Here is a 25,549-nt window from a genome sequence, read left to right on the forward strand (position 1 = left end):
CAACCCCTCCCTTTAACCCCTACTGACTGAAATGGGTATTGCATGTCCAAATTAACATTCATTTTGTAATAGCCTTGTCCATCAGGGAGACAGAGACATCAAATCTGTGTCAATAAGTAGAGGAGGACAGGGGACAACTTTCACAACCTCTATTTTTACCCCTACTGGCTGAAATGGGTATTGCATGTCCAAATTAACATTCTTTATGTAATAGCTTTGTCCATCAGGGAGACAGAGACATCAAATCTGTGTCAATAAGTAGAGGAGGACAGTGGGACAACTTTCACAACCTCTCCCTTTAACCCCTACTGGCTGAAATGGGTATTGCATGTCCAAAATTAACATTCTTTTTGTAATAGCCTTGTCCATCAGGGAGACAGAGACATCAAACCAGTGTCAATAAGTAGAGGAGGACAGGGGACAACTTTCACAACCTCTCCCTTTAACCCCTACTGGCTGAAATGGGTATTGCATGTCCAAATTAACATTCTTTATGTAATAGCTTTGTCCATTAGGGAGACAGAGACATCAAATCTGTGTCAATAAGTAGAGGAGGACAGGGGACAACTTTCACAACCTCTCCCTTTAACCCCTACTGACTGAAATGGGTATTGCATGTCCAAATTAACATTCTTTATGTAATAGCCTTGTCCATCAGGGAGACAGAGACATCAAACCAGTGTCATTCAGTAGATGAGGACGGGACAACTTTCACAACCTCTATTTTTACCCCTACTGGCTGAAATGGGTATTGCATGTCCAAATTAACATTCTTTATGTATTAGCTTTGTCCATCAGGGAGATAGAGACATCAAATCTGTGTCAATAAGTAGAGGAGGACAGGGGACAACTTTCACAACCTCTCCCTTTAACCCCTACTGGCTGAAATGGGTATTGCATGTCCAAATTTACATTCTTTATGTAATAGCTTTGTCCATTAGGGAGACAGAGACATCAAATCTGTGTCAATAAGTAGAGGAGGACAGGGGACAACTTTCACAACCTCTCCCTTTAACCCCTACTGACTGAAATGGGTATTGCATGTCCAAATTAACAATTATTTTGTAATAGCTTTGTCCATCAGCGAGACAGAGACATCAAACCAGTGTCATTCAGTAGAGGAGGACAGGGGACAACTTTCACAACCTCTCCCTTTAACCCCTACTGGCTGAAATGAGTATTGCATGTCCAAATTAACATTCTTTATGTATTAGCTTTGTCCATCAGGGAGACAGAGACATCAAATCTGTGTCAATAAGTAGAGGAGGACAGGGGACAACTTTCACAACCTCTCCCTTTAACCCCTACTGACTGAAAAGGGTATTGCATGTTCAAAATGAACATTCTTTTTGTAATAGTTACCAAAAAAATGTAGGACAACAGACATTTTGACAAAACTCGTGTTTATGCAAAGACATAGGAGGAGATTGAACAAACTGATCAAACAAGATAAAACATTAAAAAAACATAAAAGAGTACACAATATTTTTTTACAGCTACAATATCAAAAGATTTTGTAGTTTTTACCTACAGAAAACACACAACCACAGAGTTTTCTTAAATTTCCGAATGTCTCTTTTTGGAATGTTGACACAGACAGAGTGATGCCACCTTTCACAGGTGCTGCACTGAATCTGGTGAGGGAAAATTGTGACAATTAAACTTTGTATACTTTTATGTTAAATTGAACATATTAAGTTACAAATAATCTTAAAAAAATATTTTCATCCTACATGAATAATAAAGTCATATTATTTTCAACTTGAAAACATCTAATTAAATAATAATCCAATGTACAGTACAATAATGATAATATTTTATCTTTATTTACATACAGTTATTCACAGTTGCTTTGGTGCATTTCTCAGATCAGAAATGAAATTCTCAAAACTACTTGTTCAACCTCCACATCATCTAGTCACTTGTGCACATCATAAAAGCAGTTTCTTATTCTTTTGAACAAGTTGTGATTGCTTTGGTACATTCATGCAATTGATTATGTACAATTGTCTGCCGTTTCCTACATTATCAGTTGCTAATGCCATGTTGCTCAAAATGTATTATATAGTTCTCTGTGCAATAGTCTTACCCCTCAAAAAATCTAGTCATTATTTCATCGTATAAGTCATTAAATGCAAAATGATTGATCTAGTTGTCATAAACAAGCATCTTTTCTACACATTTCTATTAGACTTTTTGTAAATGTGCCATGAATTGATGAATTGTGCAGGTGAATATCGACTTTCACTACTGAAGAGAATGAAGACCATGTAGATCAACCAATGAGAAACCAGTTCTCTGAAATAGCTCAAAGTTGCATCTCATGAACCTTCAGTTGACAAGTATATATACAGTGCTGCATGCAAAAGAAAAGTTCTGCCTAAGGGGTCTGTCCTGTATTTGCCTTTCTAATGTTGTATTTTCGCCTTTGTGCCCCTATTTCTTTTTCTTTACTATATCACAATAATATTGTAATGCATTTTTTGTTTGTTTGTCTGACCACTAGTAAAAGTGTAACTGTGAATCCTATCCAGTCTCTTTCCATCAATAACTCACATACAGTAGTGTGTAAATTTGTACTTTTGAAATGGATATATGGCATACAGAAGAAGCGCAGCTTTGTACATTTCAATACAGTAACTGTCATCAAAACTTTAGCATAGTTTACATTAGAACATCCCTCCAGAGTACACTGTTATATTGACAACATGACTAAGCAATTTGACTGTCGCATCCGTACACACTGACACAAGGACTTGTCATTATGATGGCACTGACATGTTCATTGACACAGATATTTACTTTTGAGAGATGAACTACGAATTGTGAGCAAGATACTGGCTTTTGCAGTAATCCATGGTGTTTTGCTATTTGTACGAATTGTTTTGAGATATGCAATTACTGTTTTGCAAATGTCGAGGATGATTCGAGAAATGTGCCAAAGCATACTACAGTTTTTCTCAATTGCTTTGGCTCAGTTCTCAAATGTTTTTTTTATTTCCCAAAACATTAAGTTCAGATCTCTGAACAATTTGCATCTTTTTCACATCAGATTGGAATTTCTTATTGATTTGAGCAAATTGCAAATGCTTTGGCACATGTGTGCAAAGAGTACATACAACTGTCTGCAGTTTGGACAACAAATAATTGCATATGGCTTGTTGATCAAAACTGATGACTCGATTCTCACTTACACTGTCAAACACTTCATAACTTCTCAGATATGTTTTATTGTGTAAGCCATCACATTCAAAACGATCTATTCAATTATCATTATTAGTATACATGAATGTATATTCTAAAATATATCTGACATTGAAATTGTTTGTAATGTCTGCTAAATTGGCACATGACCTCTAATTGCATTCACAATCTAATTGCAAATTACCTCTAATATGAATCAACCATTTAACCATTTAACCAATCAACTTTGGGAGTAATATATATATAGATTGCCCACAGCACAATCACTGCTGTAGAAGTTTTTTGAGAATGGAGGACGTTCACAACCCTGAACAGCAGCAACATGCTCGTGGAAGAGCAATTGGAAGGCGTGTAAGAATATGTGGTGGTAGAGGAAGAAATAATCGAGGAAGAGGTGGAAATAGAAGAGTCAGAGTCTCTGATGAAATTAGAGCCACACTTGTGGATCATGCCATAAATCATGGTTTAACAATGGAAGAGGCTGGTCGAAGAGTACAGCCTAATGTAAACAGGTCCACAGTGTCATCAATTGTGCAAACCTTTCGTAGGGAAAACAGGTAAATATTTTTTTGTTTTGTTTTACAGTATGTAAAGTATTTTTACAGTATAAACAACAATATTGTAAAGGTAAATGCAAGTCTATTTGTTTATTCTATAGAACTGCACGACAACCTCGCGCTGGTGGCAGAGCAGCAGTATTTAACCAACTGCAAGAACAAGAAATTTGCAACATGGTCATAGCCAACAATTCCATCAGGCTAAGAGAGATCCAAAGTGCAATCATAAATGACAATAATGTCTTTGCAAATATAAATTCTGTCAGCATTTCCACCATAGACAGAGTTTTAAAAAGACATCAGATGACTATGAAACAGCTCTATAAGGTGCCATTTGAGAGGAACAGTGAAAGAGTCAAGGCGTTGCGGTACCAGTATGTCCAGGTAAACCATTGGTGTGCACTTAGTGAGTTTTCCTGTTTTTCTAAGATGCCTGTATTACTTTACTGTAAGTTTCAGAAACCCATAAGAAAAAACATTTACTGTTACATTTTTTTCTGTGTTTCTTCATAGAGAATCATGGAGTTAGAAGTACATGAAACGACCCACATTCTTGTTTTTGTGGACGAGGCTGGGTTTAATCTGTCCAAAGGCCGGAGACGTGGTCGCACGTCTCCTGGCCTTCCTAAATGCACTTTACAGAGACCTGATTCCAGAACAAAGGGGGACCATTGCAGGGGATGGGTGCGGCATTCAAGGAGATTTTTTCCACGGTGTGTGGCAATGGAAAACGTCTCAGGTTACAACTGTAACCTATGTTCCCTGAGAACAGGGAACGAGACAATACGTCATCGACGCTTTGGGGGAACGCCTCAGGCGTGACAGGTGTCTGAAATCACTATCAAATCACGGCAATCACATTGACCGGCGACAGCCCGTGAATCATTAACGTGAATGATTAACGTGCGACCTGGAAGTATATAAGGGCGCCTTGCAAACATGACAAATCATCCTTCGTCTGAAGGGACTGTTTGGTAGGCAGGCCCCGAGGCATGGCAGGGAGACGTATTGTCTCGTTCCCTGTTCTCAGGGAACATAGGTTACAGTTGTAACCTGAGACGTTCCCTTTCGAAGGGAACTCGACAATACGTCATCGACGCTTTGGGGAACGAAATACCCACTCCGCCATGCTAAGGGGAGTGCATGCCAGGAGGCAGTGATAACTGTCAGAACGAGCAAATTCAAATGAAATGCAAGAACCACTCACCCTCAGGTCACACTGGGCTGTCAGTGACAGCATTCCCTACGGTCATAGCCCAAGCTATAAGCCTAACCGGAGGCCCTCCATAACGATGTTTTACCAGAGGCCTACCTGGGCCTGCTCAAAGGCCTAGGACCACAACTTCCATTTTAGAAGGGGTCCCTTCTAGGGAATGTGGCTAGGGAACCCGAGGGAACCCCAGCCAGCCACTATTCGGGGAAACTACCACCCGAAACGCCACCAGGACGGCCCGACCTGGTGTCACTAAGTCGGACACTTCAGTCTGGCCAAATTCCTGTCTGTCCGGAGACAGAGCCTCTGGACATTTGCCTTAGGTAAGGCATCCAAACCGAGGGACTGCGAAGCTAGCAGTGAACCTCAGCCCGGATCTCAGAGACGGGATATCCCGAAGAGTATGACTCAGCATAGTGCTATACAACCCTTGCCAGTGAGGGGAGTTTCTCTACTCGATCCACGGATCTACCCAGTGTTTGTGTTTCAAAACACTGAGGAGGCCTGTGAAGGCCTAGGTGCTGATCTAACTGGGAGGCCTCACGAGAGGCCTACGACCGTCTGACCAGACTCAGGAGTCCAAACACTCATAGTGACCCTCAGAGAGGGGAGCAATGGACCGACTGGTAGGAAACCAGGCTGTAGGCAGAATAAGAAGTTCCGGGAGGGAACCAGTAGCACAGGGCGAACACTTTAGTTGAGCCAGGGCACAAGCTTGCTTTCAGCAGCTGCCAGATAAGGCCAGCTGAACTGATAGCAAGCGGCCACTAGCTTCCAGAACCCAGCATTGTTGGGGAACCACTCACAGGGAGGCCTGCGGGGCCTACTACCTGATAACCACAGTTGTGGGAGCTCACCTTCAGGGAGGCCTGGTGAGACCTACTACCTGACAACCACAGAGTGTGAGAGCTCACCTCCAGGGAGGCCTGGTGAGGCCTACTACCTGATCACCATAGTATGTGGAAGCTCAACTTCAGGGAGGCCTGGTGAGGCCTACTACCTGATAACTGGCCCCGAAATGCCACCAGGAAGCCTGACCTGGTGAAACTTACGCCTAGGTGAATGGTTCCAAGGCGGCCTGCTAAGGCCAGCCAGCTAGGGACTCACCTATCAGGGAGGCCTGGTCGGGCCTACTAGCTGATAGCGAGTCAATTCTGCTACAAAGGTACACTGTTGGGAATCATACTATACCAACATAACTATTGGGTCCACCCACAGGAGGCCTAATATGGCTAGCTACCTGGTTGCGGCTTTAAAGTATGTCCCACAATGTTGGGACTCACCTCCGAGGAGGCCTGTTTAGGGCCTACTACCCATCAGTGAGTCAACTGCCCGAACCACCAAGGCCAGCCACATGAGGTGAGCTGGCCTACAGCGCTCTCTTGGGGGCTGCCCATTCAGGAGGCCTGCTGAGGCCTACTACCTAACGGCGCAGCCTACGTTGGCAGATAAGCTGTTTACACAGCGCCTACAGCATTCTGGTACCTAATCACATTGCCCATGGCAGTGTACTCAGCAAGAGCGCTAGCACCCTTTAAGCAAGGGGAGTACAACATACGCCACTCTGCCTCAACAGAGGCCCCAGAGTCAGGGGGCCTACCATCTGTACGCATGGGCGTCAGCACATGGCAATGCTCTGGCTTCAAGGGAGCGTACTTCGACAAAAAAGAAGTGAAGGCTAGAATTTTCCGCTCCACCCGAGCCATAGTGGTGCGAGGTAGGATAACACAGAACTGAAAGTGAAGGACTCAGACCTACGCTGAATAACAGGGGAATACTCTTCACCTTACCTTGAGGTTTACCAAGGTGCGGGCCCGCCAGTGGCTCTAGGGGTAACAGAAAATGTATCTGTGCCCAACCTAGGGGAGTGGGGCTTGTTTGTAAGCCAACCACCTACAACCCGACGCTCGAGCAGTAGCTCAGCGAGGTGAGTGAAGCCTATACTGGCGACCCAGATCCGATTGCTAGTTCTGCACTGCAGGGTCGGGCAGAACGACCCGGTCTCTTCATGAAGTGAAAGACGGCCTAACCCTGCTCAATAAAGACCCCAGGATCTTTATAAACCATGCCTCTGCACCACGCTGCATTACTCTAGTCGCCCCAGAATGCAGAGAAGGGGGCGGGCCTTGGCCTAACGACTCCCATTGGAGGAGGCTGTCAACAGGGATGCTAGGAACCTAAATTCACATTAAGTGAAGGTTCAGAAGCAGAAATGCTTACTTTTAGCAGAGCACCTCCACTATCCCTGGCACAGCCTAGGCCAGCTACAGAGATGGCCCTGGTGAGGGCCAGCCTGCAAGCATAGATCTACCTGAGGGCTCGGAGGAGCCACAGCCTTACCAGAAAAATAGTTATTATTTCATACAACTGGCTGCAGAATCGCTCAGCCCACTGAAAACCCAAACAGAGCTCAAGGGGGGCGATGTACTCAGGAAGGAAGTCAAACGGCCCCGTGGGCCGGACATAAGATCTATCTGAAGCTCTAGCGTCAGTCTACACTCTAAGATGAAAATCCTGTGGGAGAACGACCAACTATACTACCCTGAGGTGGCTAACAGCCCAAGGGCTAAAATAATCGTTCTAGCCACCTAAAGGGGAACTTCAGGGCCCTAAAATTCCAAATGTACCTTACATGACCCCATAGCTCTATACAGGGAACGAGGTCTGTAGAGAAAAACAATTTAGTGTCAGCTCTTTGCACACAACATTACTCTTAAGGAAGACCACTCAGCTCACCTGCGGCGTGCGAGGTGAAGACTCACCAAACAGTTCATTATGAACCTGGGTCTACCGCTTTCACATACCTGAAAGGGGCGTTCTCATCAACCAATCCGAGGCGGGCCATCAGAATAATGTTTTCATCATAGGCCCAACCCCAGGCCTGGTGTAAGAAACGCCTGGGGAGTCGGGAAAAAGAGGAGAGGGCTGAGATGTTTTTTTTTATTTTTTTATTTAATTAAAACACCCTCCGAGGAGATGATCCGTCACCAACGTTGTGAGCGTTTGTGCTGGATCACCTCTCTCAGATCCCTCTTCTTCCTGCGGGAGTCACGCCTCTTCTGCGCCCTGCTCCGCTGTGGAGGGGGCGCACGAGAGGCGACACTAGCTCTCTGGCCCTGTCTACGGTCCTCGGATCGTGAAGGGCCAGGCTCTCCCGCCTGTCTGGGCTCGGACCCGGATCTCAGCGGTATACAAGTTCTAAACGCCGCTGAGCGCGCCTTCGCCTCCCTGAATTTTTCGACCACCGCCTCCACGGAGGTGCCGAAAAGTTCAGAGGGCGAAACCGGTGCATCGAGGAGAACCTTCTTTTCCTTCTCCCCGATGTCAGCCAGGTTCAGCCACAGATGCCTCTCCGTGGCCACCATCGCTGCCATCGAACGACCGATCGCAGCGGCGGTATGTTTAGTAGCCCGGAGAGCCAGATCTGTGGTGCAGCGCAGCTCAGCTACCGCCTCAGGGGACAGCCCTACCCCCTGGTCGAGATCCTGCAGCAGGTCGGCCTGGTACGCTTGTAACACCGCCATAGTGTGCAAGGCAGCACCAGCCTGACCTGCTGCTGTGTATGCTCTGCCATTCAACCGCGCTGTGGTCTTCAGCGGTTTGGATGGCAGGGCTGGAGCACTCAGTGTCGACGCCCGCCCAGACACGAGATGGTTCGCAAATGTCTCGTCAATGGGCGGCATCGACACATACCCATATTCTCTGATCCCCTCAACATCAGCGAAACTAGCCCGCTGATGTCGATGGATCCGGGCAGAATATGGATTCTTCCATGCCCTCTCGATCTCTGTATGGTGATCTATGGCCAGGGAGAAATCGATCATCAAGCCTGCCGCGAGCGATTTCTACCCTAACGCGCCGCCACGGCAATTGCAACCTATTAGTGGCGCGTTCCATCACATTCAACAGCTCAGCATACACGGGGCAGGGTGGCTGAGAGGGTTCAGGATCCACCTGAGAAACCTCCTCCTCATCCATCACCTGCTCGTCCTGAAGAGCATCTGTTGCAGGAATAGTAGGAAAAATTAGGTCCTCCTCATCATCCACCTGCAACACCTCATCGTCATCCTCCGAATCGTCTGAGAGGATAACACCATTAATCATTCACGTTAATGATTCACGGGCTGTCGCCGGTCAATGTGATTGCCGTGATTTGATAGTGATTTCAGACACCTGTCACGCCTGAGGCGTTCCCCCAAAGCGTCGATGACGTATTGTCGAGTTCCCTTCGAAAGGGAACATCAGATGTAATGTTGATGAAAATCTTTGGCCTGACCAACGTGAGCGACAAGATGTCCACCAAGAATAATTTGTTTGTTTTGTTTTTTTCCCCATGAATGCTATTTGTTGTTTGTGTATTTGTGGTAATACACAAATATGAAATGTAAAGTGAAATCTTGTTACTCTTGTCAGTTACTTTACATTGTATTGTGTATATACACATGAAGTACAAAAATAAACACTGTAAAAATACAAATGTTCATAGACTTTTTTTATTTCTACATACTATTGACTTTTCTCAACAAATATGAGATTTGTTTAAACCCTTAATTTTCATGGTTGACTGTTGTGGTGAAAAAACAACTAAACATTTTGACCAGTGTGGCTCACAATGACAAAAAAACTTTAGATTTTGGTGGCCTTGGCCAAATTATTGACACAATAACTAGGTTTTGAAGCATGAATTAAATGTTTTGGGTGAGTAACAACATTTTGCAGACATGCTATAAAGTTTTGAAGTTCCTGCAAACAGTTGTGACATTTGCACTCACAGTTTAGAGAATGTTAAGACTGTTTTGAAAAATGTGCCAAAGCAATTGAGAAACTGTAATTACATAATTATCTGCCTACTAATTATTTAAGTAATTTTAATATTTTAACACTTGAGATCTATTTCTAATAGCTAATTTACTGTAATAAGAAAATGTACATAAAGGACACAAACCCATGTGTTCCGACCCACACGTCCAACAGGAGACTCTTGTCCACAAAAGGAGCAATGATCCTTGGGGTTGAACACTGTAATTACATTTTTGCAAATCAGTGCTCTATTTCAACTGTTTTTGAAATAGAGATAGATAGATAGATAGATAGATAGATAGATAGATAGATATTTCTGAATTTATTTAAACGTTCGTATCTGTTTTGTATCAAACCTAGTACACTAAAACAAATGCATCTTCTTTGGTGAATGTTCTAACACGTCCAAAATGAATTGGCTACATAAATAAAATAAAAAATTAAATGTCTTAAACTTTATAATAGGCTAAGTATATATAGTAATAAAGTGTTTCCAAATCAATTGCAAATGTTATAGTTAATTCATGTTTTTTATATTGTAGTCTCTTAACTGTTAATGTAAATAGATTACTATATGGGTGATTCTTAGACTATGGGCACTTTTATGTACTTTGGTCATATTTTTAAAAATACATATAATTTTGGACAAATTCCTCTTTCTTTGTTAAACTAACAATAAAACCTCCTTACATTTATTTTACTACCTTTCTATTATGATTTTTTCATACTTTTCAACCTTCTTATAGCTGTAAAAATCACTGTTTTCTCCTTGTCGCACACCCAGGCTTTTTAACTTCAACAATGAAAATACAGTTTAAAAATATGACTTATCTGGTAACTATTAATATACCTAAATTAAGTAATAGTAAAATAATTAAAATACATTATAGTATTTAATGTGAGACCACTATCAATATTACTTTTTATACAAAATATAGCTGTCGCACAGTATTGGTGTCATTTCCACCACAACACTGTAATGTCCCTTTAAAAAGTTTGTGTGAAAGATTGTTTAGGTGGTTTCTATGGAAATGGTCAGTGACATCACAGCACATGTTGGACATGGAGGCAATTTTAAATTTTCATCAAGAACAAAAGAAGAAAAATCAAGGTAAATATTGCTTGATCAGTTAATATATTTATTCTACGTCATTTCCAAACATGCTGTACCTTCAAGGGTGTTTTTAAAAAGTTAAAAATTTTAAGTTAAATAAGTGTATTTTACATACATTAAATGCTAAGTATTAATTCAAAGCTAATCAGTGAAGCTATCTTCCATTTTTTCATGAAAAACTACAGAAATGTCATTTCCACCACAGTCATTTCCACCGCACTGCCCTCTGTGGTGGAAATGACATTTATGGTTACAAAGTACAATTGATATAGATAGCAAGAGTAGATTTGTGCAATACTTTTTATATTATAATAAATTATAATACTTTTGATATTTGTGATATTTGATATTTTATTTCTAAATTATACTTTAAAGGTGCCATGTGTAATTGTCTGGCAAAAAAAAATCAAGTCATACTCCACATTCCATACCAGATGGGGGCAGTATACCTCACATATCAAAATATGTGATGTAGGATATGGTATTTTATAAATCACACACTATAAATATGATAAAGAAGCAGAAACAGATAGTTGCAGTAAAGTAAGATATTTTAATAAGTTGAAGAAACAATAATGATTTGTGACACACACACACACACACGATTTGCGCATTGCCATCATGTGTGTATTACAGGTAACGTTACATTGCTTCCTGATATCACGTGCGCAAACACAAATAACTATATATATATATATATATATATATATATATATATATATATATATATATATATATACACTACAGGGCCGTTGAATGCTTGTATCTGATAACCGTGAAGCTCTTGTAATTATTACTTTACCCAACCTCTCCATGTCGAGTGATGCAGTAAACATCAGACAGCGCACGTGAACCGATCATCTCTACTATAGTAAAAAAAACACGAACACTGTTGAAAGATACAGTAGGCTACAAATGACCTGTTCGCGCCACAAATTGTTCTCCGTCCTTAGCGACCGATTCATTGAATGTGAATCAGCCGGCTGCTGTCGTCAGCGAGCAGCACTCTTCAGACAACGAGGGCGCGCGCGCCGTGTTGATACCTCCGTTTCAGTTTCTCGAACCCGCGCAGTGCGGCGGTCAGAACACGGAGACCATTCTGCCCCTAGCTATGCGTGCGAAAGCATGGGGAGCGATCCCGGGCGTGTCAGAATGGGTGCTGAACGTTGTAAAACAGGGCTATGCGCTGCAGTTCGCTCGCCGTCCCCCGCGCTTTCGAGCCCGGACCGTGACGAGCGGTCCTTTTCTTATCTGATCTGATTTGTGCTTCAGAGCGCAGTGGTTGTAGGGGTCTCTTGCCAAAGGCTTCAGCCATCCTTCCGCTCTCTTCCCTGAATTGAAATGAAGTAGTGAGCTGTACTTTCCACACGACACGATAGACATCAGGTTCAAGTATGCCCACAAGCCGTGCGAGTTATTCGTGTCGTGTATTGCAGGTTGGCTGGTGGTTATGTGCCCCGCATACCGCCTCCCATGGCCGAAACTGGTATTACGACACCTGTCGGGCCGTGGCTAGAAATGCTAATGCTAATTAAGGTTGATATCTCTGCAGCACTATAACTTGACATTTTTTTAATGACATCATTGCCCTTATTTCTTCTCATTCTTTTGATGCGTGTAGCTCATTTTTTGGATATTTTTACCTCAATTTTTACACATGGCACCTTTAATATTCATTTATTTCATTTAGATGCCACCTAAGACAACAAAAGAAAGGTCACAGGCCTATAGGGACAAAATAAAAGCTGACCCTATAAAATATGAAGAGAGACTTAAAAGAGACAGGGAGAGATACCTGAGGAAAAAAGAAAAAGGAGTAGTAAGAGCAATTGCAGATCTGTCAAAGCGGGAGCACCGCAAACAAAGGAGACAATGGAGAATAAATCAAAGAAATAGACGAGAGGAGATTAAAAAAAACCTCACAATGCAGGCCTACCTTTCCACCACCACACCACCACACTCTCCTGATGTTGCCTTGCAGCCAGAACATGATGTTGACCTGCCCCCCACACCACCTTCTGCCCAATCTCAATCCCAAAAACAGAGGGGAAGGAAGAGGGTAGCAAGAAACCGTCAAAAAGTGTATCAAGCACTATATGAGAGTAACGCCAAGCTTGAGAAAGCTTTGCGAAAGGCACAGAAATACCGTCAGCGGTATAATAGACTGATGGAAAAAAAAAGGCAGGCTGACTCTCCAAATACAAAATCCAAACGGCAAATGGTAACAGCACCTAGCACTCTACGAAGAACTTTAGTTTTTCACAATGCCATGATCAGTGAACTGAGAGACAAATATAAAAATCTCCAATCAGACAGAGATAAACAAATTATTTCCAAAATAATGGCAGGAAAAGTCCTTAAGAAGTATCGACTACTGAAAATGGCTGAAAGGGAATTTGGCTTTTCACCCAGAAGAATGAGAAGTAATGAAAAAAGGACAACAGCTCTTACTTACACACGGAAGAAACAAAAGAACAGCATTAGCCCAGCCACAGAAGAAAAAATCAAACAGTTCTTAGAAAGAGATGAGAATAGCAGAGCATCAACTGGAAAAAAGGACACTGTGACCAAGAAAAAGACAAAAAGACAAAAACGATTCCTGAATGAGCCTCTGGAAAAACTCCATAAGAAGTTCCGGAAGGAGTATCCTGACATCAGGATTTCTAACAGTGAGTTCTGTAAGAGACGTCCATTTTGGATTGTAAAGCCCACAGTTAAGGATAGAGACACATGCCTTTGCAAGACCCATGCCAATCTGCAGAGTATGGCAGACAAGCTGCTTTATCACAAAGTCATCAAAAGCAGCAACATTGAAGATTTGATTGTATCCCTGTGTTGTTCACCAAAATATACCAAGCAATGTATGTACAGGGAATGTACCGTTTGTGAAGCTAAAGAATTGGAAATCTCAACCTTTGACCCTGGGACCCAAACATTTTGGTATGAATGGAAGGGAAAAGCTGAGGAGAGACTGAAGAAAAAGAAAGATGGTAGTGAAGAAAAATTCACAGTCCATTTGACAGTTAAAGAGAAGGTTATGGGTACTTTCCATACTTTGCTTGAAGATTTTTCCATGGGACTAAAAGAAAAATTGGGGAAGCATGTCTACAACATCAGACACCAGTATGCTGCTCTTCGTGGTTTGAAAGAAAATCTGAGCGAAGATGAGGTTGTCCTGCATATTGACTTTGCAGAGAATTTTCTCTGCAAGTACAGCAGTGAAATTCAAGCAGTACATTTTGGAGATTCCCATAAACAGGCCTCACTTCACACGGGTGTGGCCTACACCAAAAACAGTGTCATCTCAGTCTGCTCAATCAGCTCATCTTTTCGTCATGACCCCTGTGCTATTTGGGCACATCTATCAAAAGTTCTCACTTTCCTGAAGGATCAATACCCCACTCTTTCAGTGCTGCATGTGGTCAGTGATGGGCCAACCACCCAATACCGCTCAAAAAAGAATTTCTATTTCTTCACCAACATTCCATATCAGATGGGCTGGAAGAAACTGACTTGGAACTTTCTGGAGGCTGGCCACGGAAAAGGCCCTGCTGATGGGATAGGAGCAGCAGTGAAAAGAAGAGCTGATGACATCATAGCTAGAGGGAAGGACATACCAAATGCTCGGGTACTCTTTGAGGAGCTTCAGCAGCAAAAATCTGCCACAGAGCTCTTCTATGTTGAGCCAGAAGAAATTGAGTCTATGGACATTCTTGTGCCGTCCGAGCTACAAACAATCCGTGGCACAATGAAGATACATCAGGTAATGGTTGACAGTTGACTCCAAACAAATAATTGTTGCTACTAAGTTCATGTCTTAACAGTTTTTTTCTCCTTTCAGATAATCTCTGCTAGCCCAAGCCAAATGTCATGGAGAATCCTCAGTTGCTTTTGCTCTGCAACTCATGACTGCAAATGTTTCAATCCAGAAACAGTCATGTTCCAGCACTGGGACAAACCTTCCCCCTCAACCAGTACATCGCATCCTGACACACCTCAAATAGGTCTGCTGCACATTGTGGACTTGAATGAGGGACTCATTGGTCAGTGGTGTGCTGTGAAGTATGATGGAGATATTTATCCTGGTATCATACAGGATACTGATGTCTACAGTGGCGCTCTGGTTAAAACCATGAGCAGTGCTGGACTCAATCGTTTTTTTTGGCCTCTAAGGGATGACATAATCTGGTACCAAACCAGGAATATTATAGGCCTTATCCCTGAGCCTGTACCAGTCACCAAACGTCACAAGGAAATTAATGTGTCTGTTTGGAAAGAAATCTGTGAAACACTTAATTAGATTTGGCCTTGAATCACATCACATCACACACACACACACATGCAAACTCTCTCTCTCTCACACTCACACACACGCGCAAACTCTCTCTCTCTCTCTCTCTCTCTCTCTCTCTCTCTCACACGCACGCACGCACACACACACACACACACACACACACACACACACACACACACACACACACACACACACACACACACACACACACACACACACACACACACACACACACACATTCAAGGTGCTCAAAATTTGTCCACATTCCACATCTCTGTTTAAATGATACAGTTTCAGGTGTTCTTTACAGTTGCTCTTTACAGAAGATGAGTGTTAATTTTTTTGTTGCATCATTATATTGTTGCCTTGCCATCAGTTGTGTCAGTTATTTACCGTATGCACTGTAACCGTTCATCTGTGAGACAAATCAGTTGTATACATCAAACTCAGTACTACACTAAAAACAGGTGTAGTTATGTTTAATGACTTTGTGAATTGATTTTTCTGAGTGTGATGAGTTTAAGAGTTTTTCTAATAAATATCACTGTTTCTCTACATTCACGTTAATTCATTGTCATTTCCACCACCACACACATTTTTTAAAAATATTAAAAAAGTTCTCATCACACATTAAAAATATATCCACAATTTACAAGATCATGCTCTACTTAATATAAAAATTCAAGTTATTTATTTTCTAATAAGCTCTTGCCCAAAACAATATTAAATCTCAGAGTGTGACAGGTGTACAGTTCAGCATTTGGTCATTAGGGGAGTTAATTTATCTCATTGACAAATGTATAATTATTGTACATTGTGGAAAGAATGATAAAACTAGTTACAAAAATGATCTTAGACAAATCTTGAGTGGCATAAGTTATTCTATTTTTAAATAACAGCTGTATATTGAGATGTGGTGGAAATGACATTTGTTTATTGCAGGTCGTAAAAAAGTTAAAATATTAACAATTTCTCTTGTAATCTAAGTTTGTCCTCTTACAGACCTTAAAACTAGACAAATTATTTAAACTTATGAGACTGTATTAAGTGACTTTTGAACAAGTTTTTTTTATTCAACTTCACAAGCCTAAAAGTGCCCCTAGTTGAAGAAACGCCCATATACAAATATTGAGTTCTTCATTCCTTTTCAGGGTAGAAATCAAAATATTTAAATTAGGTCATATGTAAAGACTAAGATAATGTTTTTTATTCTTTGTTAACAACATAATTAAATAATTCTCACTGTACATTAGCTCATGGATAACTATGACAGTTACTATGTTCTTGACATACACTATGAGCTTTAGTTTATAGTTAAATTGTAGTATATATATTGTATTCTCTACATTGTTAATTAATAGGAGTTTTATACTGTACAGAGTATGTTCTTTCCCCTATCTCTAACTCTACCACTAAACCTAACTGATGTATTCTAAGTTAAACCTAATGTTATCTCAGGAGAATTAGTGTCTATTTTTCCTTTCACATGTACCTTTACTTGCATTTGCATTGACATAAAAACATAAATTGTTAACACATTGAAAGGATTGCGTTATATATAGTGAAGTGAAGTGAAGCAAGGTGATGGTCAAGTATGGTAAACTATACTCATGCATTATTCATCCTTCATGCATTTGTAAACATTTTAAGGACCACTTAGTTGTAGCGCAGTTAATGTCCTTTAAAGTTTTCAGATTTTCACCTAATCTGAAGTGAGAACACTTTGCGGTTAATAAGTTGTTGAAAAGCATAAAAAATGATCAAACTCTTCATATATGAGCTAATTAAATAAATGTAATTAAAATAATCTTGTTAATTACAGTGACAAGGAATAAAATCACTATTTGTATTCTCTTCTTATTATATTAACAATGTATATAATGACATATATAAAATGTGAATTAACTATATTTTGCAAAAATATATGTATGTGCTGTACTACTGTATATCTTACCATGTTTAAAGTTTTATTACAACATCAAAATGTAATGGGTAATGGGGTTGATTTGGATCTATTTCATCAACTTTGGGAAAATGTTTATGGCTTAGGTCTCTGATGACTAGACAAAGAATTTCTGCAAATACAAAAGGTTTTCAGTACGTTTGATGCTTGAACCCATTATATTAACCAATAAATATATATGTAAACAGTATGTTTTCAGTACCATTGTAAAGCCAACATAATAATACAAATCAAACTCACCACATAAAAATGACTATAGATCAGTTTGTGGGATCCTTGGCTTTTCATGCCCATGTGTAGTAAAAGAGCACTCGCACTAAAGGATCAGTGCAAGATTCTCCTTAATTGTGTGCTTACAATACATACCTGATGCTTCTAGGATTGTTCCAGCCACCCCCTCACGCAGCTCTGACATGAGACGCTTACGGGAAGGTATCATTATTTCAGATGGTGTCACTGGAAAGGCCTCCACCACCTCCTTAGCCATCTGTTGGGTAACATAAATAGCATTAAATAAACTTGCAAAATACATTAGCCATAGCAGAATAAGAAATTTAAATATTACACTGTTGAGGTTATGTAAAATTTTGTCTTGTTCCAAGGTTACATAAAATTGTTACCTGCATGACATAAACTCCACAGCTGCAACCATCTTGCTGTATGCTGTGGTTCAAGACACCATTGGCGGTTTTCCACTGCATGGTACGGCTCGGCTCGGTACGGTTCGATTCAGCGCGGAACGGTTCGGCTCGCTTTGCTTTTCCACTGCGTGGTACGACTTGACTCGGTACGGCACGGTTCGGTTCGCTTTAGCTCGGTTGCTTTTCCACTGCAGTTAGTACCGCTTCAAAGTGGGTGGGACTGATCGTTATTGTAGGTCCGGTGGTAGCCGTGTGCGGCTAAGAGCTGTGCTACTTCCGCTCCTCGGCAACCAACGAGAGGAACGTCTGCACCTCGTCCACTGACCACGATTCAGCCATTTCTTGTTTGTTTGTTTTTTACTTTTTTTTTGTCAAGTAAATACTCTAAAAACAGGTGCTACCGTGTTGGCTGTTGTCTGGCTATTTAAATCTAGCGGGTTTAGTGTCTTGTGTCGCAAATACAATGACGCTGAAGTGACGATTCTGTCTGACCAATCAGTGATCTGCAGTGTTTTCACGTCACATTTAGTATCGGTACGGTACGCTTGGAACCTCAACAGAGGTGGTACCATTTAAAGCGAGCCGAAGCGAGCCGTACCGTACCGTACCATGCAGTGGAAATGCGCCATAAGTGAGCCGTACCGAACCGAGCCGTACCGTACCATTCAGTGGAAAAGCGCCAAAGCGTGCCGTGCCGTACCGAACCGTACCGTACCATGCAGTGGAAAAGCGCCACATGTGTACCATGAAGTATCTGCCGCATTTTGAAGTATTTTCTACATGTGTGTGAGAATTGTATGTTATCGAATTTATAACCAGTTATCATTTCACTAAACTGTCACCAAAGTTGATAATAACACTACATGATAATGTACTGTATGATCATAAATATATATATATATATATATATATATATATATATAATACAATACCTGAATCTTGCAGCAGCAAGTTTAGAATCTTTTCCTTCATCTATCCCTTGGGGATCCACCACAAACACTTTCTGCAATGTCCTATCGAGATACTGTAAAAACATTTAGTTTGGTTAGTTTTCTATGTACATAAGTAATTAACTATGATTTGACAATGGTTTTACACACCAGAAATTTCCAGTGGTTTTCGTGTACTTGCATGAATCCAATCATGGCATCATATTTTTCAAAGTTGACCTGTAAGCGAGATGAAATTATTAAATTTGTCCGTCTGACCTTTTAATTTTGCACTGACTAACAACTGTAAAGTCTAACCTTTCGGAAACTGTGCTTTGGCAATGCAGACCTCTCCCCAAATACAACAACACAGAGTAGTGGCAGAGTAGTGGTTCAATAAAAATATTTTTCTTCCATATGGTTTCGAATTCAACAGTGCTTGGAAGTAGCTTTCAATAATCTGCAAACATTAAAGAAAATTAAATGTATTACCTTAAAATGTATTATAACAAATAAACTAATATTTGTCAAATGTGTCTTTACTCATTAGCCTACCAGTAGGGATAGTAAAACTTCATGCACAGTAGTTAGGCCTACTGTTTAACATTATATTAATATGAATATATAAATCCACAGTATGCATCAAACATTTGTCATTTTAATTATAAGAAAATATTCACTTTCTGTATACTGTATCTTGTCCTTTCAAGTCCACAAATAGCTTCATGCGTCCTTTCACATAAAACTCTACCAGTACAAATATTAAAATGCATCCTAAAATACCATTTGGCATTTACAGTGGTGGTTAATTTAAATCATTATTTATCTAACTGGAGTATATCAATGTTTGATACTGTAAACATATGATTACCTCCCCTTTCAACCAGTTGTGTGGTTTCAGGCTTTTGAACTCTGTTAGGCGCAATGTATATGTGACATCCTTGTCAACTGACTGAATCACTGCAACCACAACTTCACTGTCCTTTGAATTCCAAAAAGCCTATAAAAAATTAGATTGGAGAGAAAAACAATCAACAGTCACTGCACACCAATAAATTACTTTGGTGGTGCTGGTTTTACTTTTGTGTCCATTTTCAAGAACATACTTTATAGGCAGTTAACTTTATAAAGACTTTGTATAAAGTATTGCTTACTTTCTACTAAGTTCCACAACCACACATCATGTATTTATTATTGTCTAGAAGTACAAAGCTGAATAAAATGTATTTGTATATACTAAAAGTGACAAGAATTGATCCGTATTTCGTGTTTTTTTTTATGCAGAGATGTAATCAAGTTGTTTTGTGTTAAACAGTGAATGTTTCAAACAAACACATCAGCGGTGTCGGGCGGAGGTAATGGTATAACATGGTTAGGGAACATAGACAGGGATTTTCAGTGACAACCCAACTTAAAAGTAACTATATTTTCAGGTTAGTGGAATTAACCCTTAAAATAAGTACATTCACACATACACATAATATAACATGCACATTTTTTATGTTTTACCTGTATAATGTCCTCATTACGGACATGACTTGTGGCCTCAGTGACAATGTCCGTTTCTGGCTTTCTGGACTTCGGCCGTCCGCGAGAAGCTTTTGATGCCTATGGGGAGAAAACAGAAGATAATCAATATTTACATGTTGTTGTGAAAAACTGTAATAATGCTAGGGTATTTATACACTTTAAAAAGTTGTCATGGCCTTGAATTTGCCTTAAGTTGACTTAGTCTTACCTGGTCAGACACAACTCTGACATTGTCAGTCTCTTTTACTGTAGACTTCCGCTTTCTGGCAGAAGCTTTTGATGCCTAAGAGGGGAAAACAGAAGATAATCAATATTTACATGTTGTTGTGAAAAACTGTAACAATGTTAGGGTATTTGTACACTTTAAAAAGTTGTCATGGCCTTGAATTTGCCTTAAGTTGACTTAGTCTTACCTGGTCAGACACAACTCTGACATTGTCAGTCTCTTTTACTGTAGACTTCCGCTTTCTGGCAGAAGCTTTTGATGCCTAAGAGGGGAAAACAGAAGATAATCAATATTTACATGTTGTTGTGAAAAACTGTAATAATGCTAGAGTATTTGTAAAAAGTTGTCATGGCCTTGAATTTGCCTTAAGTTGACTTAGTCTTACCTGGTCAGACACAACTCTGACATTGTCAGTCTCTTTTACTGTAGGCTTCGACTTTCTGGCAGAAGCTTTTGATGCCTAAGAGGACAGACAGAAATTAAGTATGTGATGCAATGTGTAACAAATAACTTTTCTGTTAATTATTAGAAATACTTATATTATTACATTTTTGTATGGTCATGTATATAATCTTAAAAATAATTTTGTTTTAAGACTTTATTAATGGCCGTACTACTCACCTTTTCTTTAGGAGAAGGTATAACTTCTGGGGTATGAAAGTACTTGGTTTTTTTTTCTTTTCGGTCACACACGCTCTTCTTGGCCCATTTTTCCTCAAAGTCCTCCAAACTGTGTTGTTTCACATTTAAATGCTTCTGTAACATTCTGGGCCCTATTTTAACGATCTGAAACGCAAGTGTCAAAGCGCAAAGCGCAAGTAACTTTGTGGGCGGATCCCGGCGCTGTTGCTATTTTCCCGGCGGGATAAATGACTCTTGCGCCTGGCGCAAATCTAAAAGGGATTGGTCTGAAGTAGCTTCATTATTCATAGGTGTGGTTTGGACGTAACGTGAAATAAACCAATCAGAGCGTCCTCTCACATTCCCTTTAAGAGCTAGCGCGCTTGTTCCACGGCGGATCGCTATTATAACGGCGGATTTGTCGGCGCACGCCAGGAGCAGTTCACAGCCGAGGAAACCGATGTTCTCGTCAGGACCGTAAAACACAGAGAAGTGACATTGGGGATGATGGGAGAAACTCACTCAAATTAGCTTCGGTTAAACAGGCGTATAATTTGGGTAAATGTGTAGCCTAATCTAGATTTTTAGAATCTAGATAGATCTTTTTCACATCTTCACGGGCACAACAATGATTTCCCTTGTTAATATCTTTCCTTGTAATAATGTATGATTTGCAAAAATGAAAACTGCTGCGTCTGTTTATAATTATTAGAGAATCAAAGTGGATGCGCGTTAACACGCTACATTATGGCCAAGCACGCGCCCTTAAAATACCACATCACTAACGTGCAACGCGCCACTGTCTTTAGACTGTTTTTTTCCTGGTCAGTGGCGCAATTGCTTTCTAAAACTGGAAAATAGCACCAGGGCAGTTTTGCGCCGGAACACGCCTCCTCTTTGCGCTGAACCGCCCCCGCGAGCGCAAGTTCATTTCCTAATTTACCGACGTGCGTCTGTGGAGGGAAAAGTCCGCTGTGCGCGGGTGCAAAATAGGAATGATACATGCGTCGGTGTTCAAAGTCAATTGCGCTGGGTGCAAGATAGGGCCCTCTGTCTGGAAGGTCATGTTGCAGGATGTGTTCTCTGTACCTTCCCTCCAATGACGCATACATTTTTTGTATGAATGTTGCTGGGCGATGGTACAGTTTTTTCTGTAGGATTTTGTCTTTGACAATACAGAACCAGTTTTCAGCATGACAGTTTGTGTCATGTGTTTTCTGTAGGTCATCTCTGATAAACTCTCTGTCTTTGAATCTTTTCAAATCACCAAGCATCATCCCTGACCAGAGTGGAAAAATTGGCATGTAGTCTTTCATCAGAATATCCAGGATCCCTGGACAATGATATTTGTTGTTGTCAATTTCAGTTTCCTCCGCAGGATCTTCAATAGACATGACAGCCTCAAGTACAGAAGTAAACTCCTTTGTAAATGGTGACCTGGCCAATATTGTGTTTGCCTCTGGAGGGATGTAGTCGTCCACTGCCTGCTTCTCATCCAGAGCGTCTTGTGGAATTTCTATTCCACGAATGTGGTCATGGAGTTTTTGAAGAAACTGATTTACACACTGTGTGTTTGATTTGGTGTAAAAGACATGGCACATGCACTCGAAAATGTCTAATGCCGTCTTCAGACTTGTGGTGTTCATTAGTTGTGCCACACAGTGAGTAGCGAACTCTTTCAAGCCTTTGTCTGTTGTTCTTCTGCCAATTGCTCCATGGACTGCCTTAATTATATGGGCAGAGCATAGGTGAAGAATAGTTAGTCTCCTGAAGTCTGCCATGGTGTCGTTTCCTGTAACTAAATTGTAGCTGTCTTTTAGGTAGGTATGTATATCTTGTTTGTTGCAAGACAATAGGACACTCTGGATGAGTGCCCAACTATAGTCGGTTTCAACCCGGTGTATGTTGTAGATAGTGAGTTTCCATAACTTTGTTACAGTCTGATGCAACCAGAAAGAAATGTTTGGGATTGTGTGGTCATTCGTTATCATTTCAGACACAGGAAGAGGAGGCTTATCTTTTCCATGTCCTGGTAGGTTGATGCTGTAGTACAGCACTCTCTTTGCCTGACTTGGAACTCGACTCACAACCCCTCCAGTAGCATCCAAATACAGGGTAACAGGATTTCCTTTTCTGAGATGTTGTACAAGGATGACCAGTCCTGTCTCAGTGTAAAGATGCACTCCAAATGGATCCACTTGCAGATGTTGGACATATCCTGGCCAAAATCTGTATGACAGATCTGTGTCTTTCATAATTTTCTGAGTCAACATCAGCTCGAGGATCACATCATCATGCAGTCTGCAGCTTTTTTGAATTTCACTAGAAATTACTTTGAGTATGTTTTTATTTAAACTTCTAGTGATGTTTCCAGCCATCAACTCAGGAACTGGTGTTTCCCTGAGATTTTTGTAGTACACATTACTTACTCCTTGTACCACTTCTTTGGCAATCTTGCCTCTCTTCTGGTAACTAGCTGGCCGGGACCTTATCTCCGGTTTCAAATGCGTTACCTTACCAATTCTTGTCACCTGAATTGGAATTTGTTTGTCACAGCCCAATGGTTTGTGTGTAATACGGAAAATATAATGCGCATTGCAAGTTTTGAAGGAACATGATGCCTAAACTGTCATAAATGGGCACCGATACTTACGACTGTGGGTGACCTTTAAGTGCTGGTATTTAAAAACCAGTGTGCAGCAGGGATTTGTTTTCCGAAATTTTTCATAAAATGTGTCCATGATTTCTGCAATTTTCTGCTACCCGGCAAAGGCCTTATCTTTTTCCATTTCCGTGTGGATATATACATTGTAAAGGACTTGGGTCCTGGCCTTGTGCTTCTATATGGCTTCTTTTGATGTTGCTGTTGGTCCGCAGATGTTGGTGACACATCGCGCTCTCCATCGCTGTCTGTCAGAACAGCAGGTGACAGATGGTCCGCAGATGTTGGTGCCACATCGCGCTCTCCATCGCGCTCTCCATCGCTGTCTATCAGAACAGCAGGTGACAGATGGTCCGCAGATGTTGGTGCCACATCGCGCTCTCCATCGCTGTCTATCAGAACAACAGGTGACAGATGGTCCGCAGATGTTGGTGCCACATCACGCTCTCCATCGCTGTCTGTCAGAACAACAGGTGACAGATGGTCCGCAGATGTTGGTGACACATCGCTCTCTTCATCGCGCTCTCCATCGCGCTATCCATCACGCTCTCCATCGCTGTCTGTCAGAACAGCAGGTGACAGATGGTCCGCAGATGTTGGTGCCACATCGCGCTCTCCATCGCTGTCTATCAGAACAACAGGTGACAGATGGTCCGCAGATGTTGGTGCCACATCGCGCTCTCCATCGCTGTCTGTCAGAACAACAGGTGACAGATGGTCCGCAGATGTTGGTGACACATCGCTCTCTTCATCGCGCTCTCCATCGCGCTCTCCATCACGCTCTCCATCGCTGTCTGTCAGAACAGCAGGTGACAGATGGTCCGCAGATGTTGGAGCCACATTGCGCTCTCCATCGCTGTCTCCATCGCGCTCTCCATCGCTGTCTCCATCACGCTCTCCATCGCTGTCTGTCAGAACAACAGGTGACAGATGGTCCGCAAATGTTGGTGCCACATCGCGCTCTTCATCGCGCTCTCCATTGCGCTCTTCATCGCGCTCTCCATCGCGCTCTCCATCGCGCTCTTCATCGCGCTCTCCATCGCTGTCTCCATCACGCTAATCGCGCTCTCCATCACGCTCTCCATCGCTGTCTGTCAGAACAGCAGGTGACAGATGGTCCGCAGATGTTGGTGCCATATCGCGCTCTCCATCGCTGTCTCCATCACGCTCTCCATCGCTGTCTCCATCGCGCTCTCCATCGCTGTCTCCATCACGCTCTCCATCGCGCTCTCCATCGCTGTCTCCATCACGCTCTCCATCACGCTCTCCATCGCTGTCTCCATCGCGCTCTCCATCGCTGTCTCCATCACGCTCTCCATCGCGCTCTCCATCGCTGTCTCCATCACGCTCTCCATCACGCTCTCCATCGCTGTCTCCATCACGCTCTCCATCGCGCTCTCCATCGCTGTCTCCATCACGCTCTCCATCATGCTCTCCATCGCTGTCTCCATCACGCTCTCCATCGCGCTCTCCATCGCTGTCTCCATCACGCTCTCCATCGCGCTCTCCATCGCGCTCTCCATCGCGGTCTGTCAGAACAACAGGTGACAGATGGTCCGCAGATGTTGGTGCCACATCGCGCTCTCCATCGCTGTCTCCATCACGCTCTCCATCGCGCTCTCCATCGCTGTCTGTCAGAACAACAGGTGACAGATGGTATAGTATATATATATATATACTAATTGGCTTCATCACTCTGTCTCCTCTCCACCAATAAGCTGGTGTGTGGTGGGCGTTCTGGCGCAATATGGCTGCCGTCGCATCATCCAGGTGGATGCTGCACATTGGTAGTGGT

General features: G+C 41.8%; 2 protein-coding genes across 3 annotated transcripts; both read right to left on the bottom strand.

Annotated features, from left to right (window-relative positions):
• Positions 1 to 1,426: 1,426 nt before the first annotated feature.
• On the bottom strand, positions 1,427 to 18,898 carry LOC306986216 (uncharacterized protein). 2 transcript variants are annotated; one of them, XR_013794939.1, is made up of 4 exons: positions 18,719 to 18,898; positions 17,512 to 17,632; positions 9,920 to 9,993; positions 1,427 to 1,634 (listed from the first exon to the last, which is right to left on the bottom strand). XR_013794939.1 is itself a non-coding variant. In XM_079589214.1 (4 exons), the coding sequence occupies exons 1-4, from the start codon at positions 17,844 to 17,846 to the stop codon at positions 1,524 to 1,526; spliced, it is 387 nt and encodes a 128-aa protein (XP_079445340.1). In that variant the 5' UTR covers positions 17,847 to 18,440; the 3' UTR covers positions 1,427 to 1,523. The 2 variants fall into 2 exon arrangements, 1 of the variants encoding a protein (XP_079445340.1); XM_079589214.1 differs by lacking the exon at positions 18,719 to 18,898 and adding an exon at positions 17,766 to 18,440.
• A 635-nt stretch (positions 18,899 to 19,533) lies between these two features.
• Positions 19,534 to 22,495, bottom strand: LOC306986310 (uncharacterized protein; the record flags this gene model as incomplete). The annotated part of the gene is made up of 6 exons (XM_079589429.1): positions 21,093 to 22,495; positions 20,659 to 20,733; positions 20,454 to 20,528; positions 20,225 to 20,323; positions 19,587 to 19,715; positions 19,534 to 19,545 (listed from the first exon to the last, which is right to left on the bottom strand). Exons 1-6 carry the CDS (start codon positions 21,234 to 21,236, stop codon positions 19,534 to 19,536), a joined length of 534 nt encoding a protein of 177 aa, XP_079445555.1. The 5' UTR covers positions 21,237 to 22,495.
• Positions 22,496 to 25,549: the final 3,054 nt, after the last annotated feature.

Source organism: Phoxinus phoxinus, assembly GCF_949152265.1.
Source record: "Phoxinus phoxinus genome assembly, chromosome: 18".
Taxonomy (NCBI): Eukaryota; Metazoa; Chordata; class Actinopteri; order Cypriniformes; family Leuciscidae; genus Phoxinus; species Phoxinus phoxinus.

Excerpts from the sequence above, each read along its gene's own strand:
- LOC306986216 (XM_079589214.1), bottom strand. The coding sequence starts at position 17,846 with ATGCAGTGGAAAACCGCCAATGGTGTCTTGAACCACAGCATACAGCAA. Across the intron at positions 17,633-17,765 it reads GTGGAGTTTATGTCATGCAG|ATGGCTAAGGAGGTGGTGGA; the intron begins GTAACAATTTTA and ends GTTACCCAACAG. Across the intron at positions 9,994-17,511 it reads AACAATCCTAGAAGCATCAG|TGTTCAACCCCAAGGATCAT; the intron begins GTATGTATTGTA and ends ATGTAATTACAG.